This window comes from Apodemus sylvaticus, chromosome 10 (genome assembly GCF_947179515.1).
Source record: "Apodemus sylvaticus chromosome 10, mApoSyl1.1, whole genome shotgun sequence".
NCBI classification, from domain to species: Eukaryota; Metazoa; Chordata; class Mammalia; order Rodentia; family Muridae; genus Apodemus; species Apodemus sylvaticus.
Genome location: NC_067481.1, coordinates 33,557,966 through 33,566,417, shown reverse-complemented (window position 1 = coordinate 33,566,417; position 8,452 = coordinate 33,557,966). Strand labels below are relative to the sequence as shown.

The window sequence follows — 8,452 nt, the reverse complement described above, 5'->3', positions numbered from 1 at the left end:
CACCACTAAGGTAGAAGACCGAAGAGGAGTTCTTTTCTGCAGTTTCACACTACAAAAGAGTGATATCAAAAAGAGGTTAGAGAAAACCTTAAGAATGAATGCTTGCACAAGGATTTAAAACGAGGGAAACAAAGCAGGATTTTTAAATAATTGATTATGGATTCACTCCCGTAGTTACAGTGGATGGTGTGGGACCTGGGGGGAAAAAAAAGTAGAGTAAAATACAACAGCGTGTAAGGAATTTCCTCTCACCAAATTGTCTCCGGTCCCTTAATAGTCTGTAAGTCTTGCTGAGTACTTTGTGTACGGTCCCTAGCGTGGTGATTTGCATCCCACTGTGGGCCTTGCTGTTGGCCGCTGCTTGCAGCTGTCTTAGTCCGCTTCTGGCTGAGAAAGGTAAGGCTCGGTTTCCTTGCTCTTTGAAAGATCTGGGAGAGACTTGTAGACTGCTTGCCGGGGTTCGCCCTGGGAGGACTGTTACCGTTCATGCACTCGGAAGCCTTCAGAAAAGTTTTCCAAACTTGAGCCTTCCCAAGCCCTGCGCTCTAAAACGAACCAGGGAGATTTCCTCCCTCTTCTGCACAGAGAGTTTGCAGAAAAGGAGACTGGATGCATTGTAAAGAAAATTTGCACGTGGGGCCAGGTGTCCCGGAAGGGATTCCCCAGGGTGCTTAATAGGAGGGGGCACCCTGCGGGTGGAAGACCCGACATTCAAAAGCATTTTGCATGCGTTACTGTGAAATTCCTTTTGAATTTCTTCTTAAGAGATAAAGTTGGTTAAAGATGCTTGTGTCCCTGATTGCCCCGGGAGTTTCTACCTTTTCTGGAACGATTTCCTGTTAATTTCTGAGCTTTCCATTTCTTTAAATTTGCCAGTTCAAATCAGGAGTCGTCTAATTTTGGAGACTGGCATCTTCATACCTAGACAGATGCCCTCACACTGTGCTGGGACAGTGGCGTGGCACGCCACACCTGAAACCAGGAGCAGGCTGAAGTTTCAGTGTTAGAAGTGGCAGCAAACCTGTGGCCTTCCCCCCTGGGGGCACAGCTCTGTTCACTGTCTCTCCTTACTGCTTCAGCCCGGGGCTTGCCATGGGCAAGCGTGCCTCTCTCCCCTTTGTAGGTTCATTTCTTTACCTTTGGCTTAGGAAACAAGGGAAAATGGTCTTCAGTAGGATAAGGTGATGTTCAGAGTCTCCTTGCTGCCACTGGGGATTTGCTTGATTTACAGAAAATGGCCTGTGCTAGCAATCAGGAAGGACTTGCCCAAAGGTGGGAGTTCTCAGGTGGGAAACCGCTCTCTTTCAGGGCTTCCACTCGATGTAGCCTAGACCCCAGGTAACCATCTTCTGAAATGCCCTGGTTCCAAATATGCCCAATCTCAACATCCAGTGATGTCACTAGGTATGCAGGAGGCTCCATTTCTCTAAGACTCACATTGGAAGCTGTGAGGATGATGGCAGTCTGGGCTTCCAAGTGGCCTACAGGTACCTCCCACACCCAGCTTGTTGGAACTCTGACTCAGGTCTCCCGGGATTTCTCAGTGTGATCAATTGGAACAAAGGAACACTTGCTCTGACTCACATTGGTGGAAAAGGACTCCTGGTGTCTCTGTGTCCCTGTTGGGAGCTGGGGTGGTGGGTGAGAGGTTGAGGAGGCAAGCCAGTGGATGAGTGAACTATACCAGGAATGAGCAAGACTTGTGCAGATGAAAGAAATCGTGGGACAGGCTTGCCAGAGTGCCCTTGTACTGTCGCCGACCTTTTCAATGCCAGGCTTTATGCTTTCCCAATACTTCACAGTTTCAAGTGGCATTTCTGTAAGAGAGCAAAGCCCTATCATGTCATTGGCGATGCTGAGGCATAGCCTTGAGTTTATTATTCGAAAGAATGGTGTGCCAGGTGTGTGGGTTTGAATATTTAAGATATATTGCTGGTTAAAATGGGACAAGAAACAGCAGGCTCGACATAGGCAGGCATCTTACTGTTGGACCTACATATTCAGACTGTTTGTGTAATAAGCACTGTGGGTAAGCTTGCACCCATTCATGAGTGAGGTCCAGTGGGCCTGGTGGTGAAGGTCTGTGACTGCAGCTACTGAAGAGACTGAGACAGGGGGATTTAAAGGGCAAGGCAGAGTGGACTGGGAATATAGCTGAATGATAAAGTACTTGCCTAGTACATGAGAGGCCCTGGGTTTAACCTCCAGAAAAGGGGAAAAATGTGACTGGGATCTGGAGCAAGAGTTTCTTTGTGAACTTAGTCATACTTATTTACCTCTATATGTCTCCATAGCTCTATTTACACATGAATGAGAATTAATACTAATGTGTGTCAGTCCTTAATTTCATACCACACCCGTTAGTAGGTGCTTTGTCCATAGAGGTGATGTTGCCAATGATGGTGGTGGCGAATCCAGGTTTGCCAAAGGCATCGATCCTCCAGCACAAGCTGTTAGCAATTTTGCTTAAATCAAGATGATAACTAGGGTTTCCCAGCTTAAGCAGGAATTGGTATTTCCCACCCTCTTCTGTAAATGAAGGAACATCAGGCGAGGGGAGGGGCCATCTCACACATACATGAGTGAAAGTCCGGAGAGCATTGGCTTTCTTTTGGCTCAGAGGCTGGGCTCAGAGGCTTGACAACTCCACAGCTGTTCCTGCCTCCGAGGAGCAGCGTCTGTCCCCCAGCTCTGTGCCGTCAGTCAGCTAGGTCTGCAGTGCTGACTCTGGGATTCTCTTATGAAAATGCCTGATGGGCAAGCCGGAGGAAGATTTAGAGTTTGGCTGGGGGGAAAAATGAGTAATTCAGAGCAGCCAGCCTGCTTAGTGAACGCTGGGAGAGAAAGAGAAGCCAATGCTGGCTCCTGTCTCCGGGGACTCTGGAGTGATGATCCGGAATTACCATATCCCCAGCAGAGCTGGAGCAAGCCAAAACTCTGAATCTGCTGGCAAGGAAAAGGAGAGAAAGAAGAAGAAGAAGAAAGAAAGGAAAAAGACAGGGAGGGGCATGCTGGAGGAAGAGGGGGTGAATTGAGAGGGGAGGGGAAGACAGGCCTCGCTTAGGAGCCGGGGTGTTAGGAGAGAGGAGCCCAGGATCCAAAGCCTTGTCTACAGTTGAGTATCTTTATGTCTGTTCTGTCCCCCAGAGGCAATCCCTGGTCTGTCCTTTTACCAATGCCCAGTGGGTGACAGGCTCTTTCCCAGAAGTTGAACAGTGAGACTCTGGCAGGTTCTTCTCTCCCAAGTCAAGTGGATTCTCTGGTAATGGACTGCCTTTCTGTGAGGTATGTGTTGTTCATTTGGGGACAGATCTTTGATTTTAAGTTGTAACAATCTCAGCATTGAGGGGAGGGAGATTTTAACTTTAACTTTTTTTTTCCTGATAAAATGTCAAATATCCTTTCACTGACCTAGCCTATATAATTTTAGGGTATTATTGGATAATGGTTAAATAATAACCATTACCTATTCATTAATCATAATCATAATAATTAATTGGATAATAGTTAATTGCTTGGTGACTAAAAATTATATACAAGTTGCATCAGGTGGACCTTTCTAATACTTTCAATGCCTGCTGAGTGACATTTGGTCTGTTCTGATTGAATGTTGTATTTATTTTCAGTCAGTGTTTAATACATTCAAAGGATTAATACATTCAAACTTTCTTAAAGTGTCCCGCAAATCTGCAGTCCTTGCAGCTGGGCCGCCTCTCTAAGTGCCAGTCAGTGAGTGACTCAGTGACAGCTCTCAGCTTCAGGCAAGACCCTCTTCCTGATTTCTCAAAGTGGGGTTTAAATCTGTTAAAACCAGATGCCTTTTGATCTTGTGGTTTCTACTAAAACCTTCAAGTTCAAAACAGCTAGAAAGGAGCAAGTTTTATACAGAAGGTCATCGAGGAAGAAAGAATCGGCCAAATGTTTGTGTGTGTGTGCGATATTTATTTATGTTTATTTGTATAAGCCTCTTCTAAAATACAGAATAACAAAATTCTTTGTTGATTTTAAATGGAAAATTTGTATATGACAGCTAGTTACTCTAATAGTTGATGAATAGTTAATTTTGTCTGAAACATTAAAAAAGCAAAAAATAAATAAAAAAAAATAAAGGCTCTAGCCTATAAAGTGGTCAAAATGTCTTTTTTCCTTATTTTTCCCTTTTTAGATGGGTCTGTTGACACATTCTAATCATTAGTCCTGATGTGATTGGTACCTAGGTTATTTTTTCCCCTAACCTGCACATCCGTCTGGGAGCTGGGTAGGAGTTATGGAGGTGTGGGTGGCCTTGAGCTAGGGTGGGGTTGGAAAGGTGGTAGCACACACACACACACACACACACACACACACACACACACACACACACACACTTTACGGCTCACCCTGGTTGGAGTCAGTTGATGGAGAAGCGTGTCATTTGTGCACTTGCTGTTGGTCCTGCCGTCGCTTTCATGAGCAGTGAATGGGTGATAGCTTGGAAAGAATGCCTGTCATGCCCGGCAAAACTGGCAGAGTTCACGCTGCTGTGAGTTGTGGAACCGTTTATAGCACATTCTCCTCTTGAATGAGCCGTCTTTGGATTAGTGTTCAGGCTTTTCCGTACTTAGAGAAAAAAACAGAGGCAATACGCAAAGTAGAACGCGTATAAAGGATACTTGGAAACCACCAAGGGGAATAAAGCACGGCAAGGTGCTTCCTGCTTCCGTTCTCTCTCCTTTTCTGTGTACAGCTCTTTCACCCTCCTTTCACTCAGTGTGAAAGACCCCAACAAACTGCCTTCTTTTTCTCCACAGCTTCCAACCTGGCCAGGCTTTCCAAATCTAGTCTGTGACGCAAGATACGAAACTTCCTTCAAGGGGGAAAATGACTGAAGAACCCACAAAAGAGAACCTGGGAGCTCCAAAGCCTCCCACACCTGTGACAATGGAGAAAAGCCCCAAGAGTGAAGTTGTGGTCACCACGGTGCCCTTGGTCAGCGAGGTTCAGCTGATGGCCGCCACCGGGGGTGCCGAACTCTCCTGCTACCGCTGCATCATCCCCTTTGCCGTGGTGGTCTTCATCACCGGGATCGTGGTCACCGCTGTGGCTTACAGCTTCAATTCCCACGGCTCCATCATCTCCATCTTCGGCCTGGTCCTTCTGTCCTCTGGACTATTTTTACTAGCCTCCAGCGCCTTGTGCTGGAAGGTGAGACAAAGGAACAAGAAAGTCAAGAGACGTGAGAGTCAGACAGCTCTTGTGGTGAACCAGAGAAGCTTGTTTGCTTAAGACTGAGTAAGAGCAAATGGGAACTTTCGCCCTCCCGCCCTGCTCTACTCCTTGAATTCATTCATACGGAACCAGCCCGGGGAGCGGATGGGCTCAACTCTGGACTGAACTACCAAAATGAAAATAGGACATAGAGAGGACTGAAAACGAGCGGTCAAGACGGTCCCCCCTTAGTAGGGGATAACTCATCTTCTTTAACGACAAACTTAATCCTAAGGGCTATTTCTCAGTCAGAAGACTCAGCTTTCTTTTTTACGTTAAATGTTTGGGGAACGTGGGAGATACACAGCATTACGTAAGACTTGGTTCACTTTAAAAAGTACCCAAAGGAAGGACAAATAAGAGCCCTGGCAAGTGGCGTCCTAAAAACGTTCCACCGAAAGCCTACAATGGCTTGGCATTCCCACGTACCTAAGAAATTCTGTTATATATATATTTCCCAATAAGTTGATTCTCTGCCCCACCCCTTTTAAAAGAATTTTCACTTCCAGTAACATCACTAGAGGTACTTTATTTTGAAGAATAGACTAATATTTTTTATATTTTAACAATGGACAATTTTAGATGATTGTAATGTCAGAAGAAAACAGAAGTGTAGATGATAAGGCAGATGACATGGGGACAATTAAATTAATACTGAAAATCCAATATAGCACCTTTGATGGTTTTTATACAAAAGTAAAATGTGCATTTCACTCAAAATAATAAATGCTCATGGCTGCTGAAACTTCTTACATGCTAGTGTCTACTGACCTTCTTTTCAGATTTGCTTCTTTTGAATTATGGATATTCCTATGGGTCTGTGCTGGGATTTGCACAATGAGTGCAGGTGCCCTTGGTGTCCAGAAGAGGGTTCCTGATCTCCTGGAACTGGAGTTACAGGTAGTCTGAAGCTGCCTGGTGTGGATCCTGGGAACAGAATGTGGGTCCTCTACAAGAACAGTGGATGCTCCTAACCCTGCGCCATCTTTTTTGCTCTTGTCTTTATTACTTCCGTTGCTGTTCTGAATTGTCCACCACCCCTCATCTCATTTGCAAAGTATGTGTTGTGTGTTTCTCAACTGGAGATGACATTACGTCTTCTACTGGAAGATTGTCGTTTTCCATATCATGATACAATATCATGTATCACTCAGTAACACTTGATATGTTCTCTAAAGGGTTTCTAAAAATGCCAATAAGAAATCAGTGCCTGGGGTCAGAAATTTAACAATGTGCTATTAAATGTGAAATTGTGCTTCTTGTTGATTTAATTATGAATCAGTACAGGTTGCATATTCCATTGGTCATTATACTGCACAGATAAGACAAGTAAGTCTGTGGTTCTGAGCTAGCCCATATCTATTCTATAAACTCCAGTAAGAGTCATTTCTCATTATCGTATTTTAAACCTCACTCGACCAGAGTAAGAAGACAGTTAGGCATGACGCCTTAAATTCTGCAGAGGCTGGGGGTACCTATTGTGTTACATTCGTTGGAAGGGATTCTTGGAGGAACTTCCTTAAGTCTGCCAGGAGTCATCTGGCAGTGGCTACTCCCCAGTCCTTGCTCGCTTTTGTAGTTGGAAACACCTGAAGGTTTCTAATGACTAGTTGCCAGTGAATGAACGGGGTTCATTGCAGGACAGGTACTGCTGTGTCTTGATATGGTTTTGTTTTTGTTTTTAAGTTAAAGACAGACAACAGATCAACACTGCTGTATGAAGAAATTTCTCAGGGAAAGTTCAAGCTTCTCTGGGCTGCTCTAAACACATCTCATCTTTCACTCCCAATCCAATAACCCTGCAGTTATGAGTCAGCCAGACTAACTCCACCGAGCTGTGTCAGGCTCTGGTTTTCCTGCCTCTGTATCTGTCCAGACTGTTCTCTCTCCCTTATAACGATGACACCGCTCTTCCCCATCCTCCTCTCCATCCCAGGCTGCCCAAATCTTGCTTCTTATCAGCACTCCAGCTCCAAAGCTACCTCCTTCCAGAAGCCTGTCTTCTATGTGAGCACAACTGTGCTTTCTCCAGCCAGTAGTTCTTCTTGTTTATGGCAATTTCAGCTTCTCATTACATGGGTGGTAGAAATGTGTTCCCTTCCAAATTTTCTTAGACATATCTGTACTGTATGCTGTTCCTAGTGTGCTGCTGCCTGACGCATTATCTAGCCCAGGGAAGAAACTCAACAAATACTCAAATGAGGTGTTAAATAAACTCAAGAATGAAGAGTGAGTGGTTTATCCAGAATTACAGTCTATTCTTATATCTTGAGAGAAAACATTTACATTTTCAACTTCCCAAGAATAGGTTACCCAGCATTCCACAGCCCCACGGCAAAGGCAGGTTAGGGTTAAGAAACGGTCCTCTGTTCTTGAGCTAAGTGCCCACCCAGCCCTTCAAAATGATTGAAAAGCAAACACATGAATTATTTCTGGCCACCAGGGGGCCTCATGCTGCTACCTGAGTCCCCAAAGAAATCCTATGGGAAGACTTAACTGCTTAACTAATGGGAGAGTATCCACAGATAGCAATATGGTTCCTAGCTGAAAGGAAAAGAGAGAAGATGTCTCAAGTGACTCCTTTCCATCCACTTCCCTAAGTTTTTCTTTAACAATGGAGATTTCATAATATGGGGAGACTTTGGGGACTCACCAGGCCTTATAAAGGGTGTGCATTCCTATAGAGCCGTAAGCCACTGAAATAGTCCTAATATGCTACAAATCACAACTCCAAGAAGGAAACTAGACAAGATTTGAATCCCAATCACAATTGCAGCATGCCATGCTTGAGCAGTGACTATCTTTACTAATGGTTCTATCAAATGCAGGCTAGCATGTGCTAAATGTACCCTCGTATATTATGCAAGTTGGAGTGTAAGTATGTTTTGATGTAGGGTCTCACTCTAGATCACAGGCTGGCCTCAAATGTGAGGCAGTCCTTCTGTCTCAGCCTCTTGGATGCTGGAATTACAGGAGGGAGGGGAAAGGAAAAATGAGGAGAAGTAGAAGAGAAGGGAGAGAGAGGAGAGGAGAGAGAGGAGAAGGAGGAAAAGAGAGAGAGAAGAGAGGAGAGGAGAAGAGAGAAGAGAAGGGAGAGGGCGAGTGGGATATATATATGTATATACATATATATATGAATATATGCAAAGAAAGAGGGAGAGGGAGGGAGAAAGAGGGAGAGTGGAGAGAGAGAGAGAGAATCACA

General features: G+C 44.8%; 1 protein-coding gene across 2 annotated transcripts; it reads left to right on the top strand.

Annotated features, from left to right (window-relative positions):
* Positions 1-341: 341 nt before the first annotated feature.
* On the top strand, positions 342-5,999 carry Tmem100 (transmembrane protein 100). Of its 2 annotated transcripts, none has more exons than XM_052195202.1 (3): positions 342-396; positions 3,148-3,285; positions 4,791-5,999. In XM_052195202.1, the coding sequence occupies exon 3, from the start codon at positions 4,861-4,863 to the stop codon at positions 5,263-5,265; it is 405 nt and encodes a 134-aa protein (XP_052051162.1). In that variant the 5' UTR covers positions 342-396; positions 3,148-3,285; positions 4,791-4,860; the 3' UTR covers positions 5,266-5,999. The 2 variants fall into 2 exon arrangements, with proteins under 2 accessions (XP_052051162.1, XP_052051161.1); XM_052195201.1 differs by lacking the exon at positions 342-396 and adding an exon at positions 2,622-2,711.
* The last annotated feature ends 2,453 nt before the right edge of the window (positions 6,000-8,452 follow it).

Excerpts from the sequence above, each read along its gene's own strand:
- Tmem100 (XM_052195202.1), top strand. The coding sequence starts at position 4,861 with ATGACTGAAGAACCCACAAAAGAGAACCTGGGAGCTCCAAAGCCTCCC.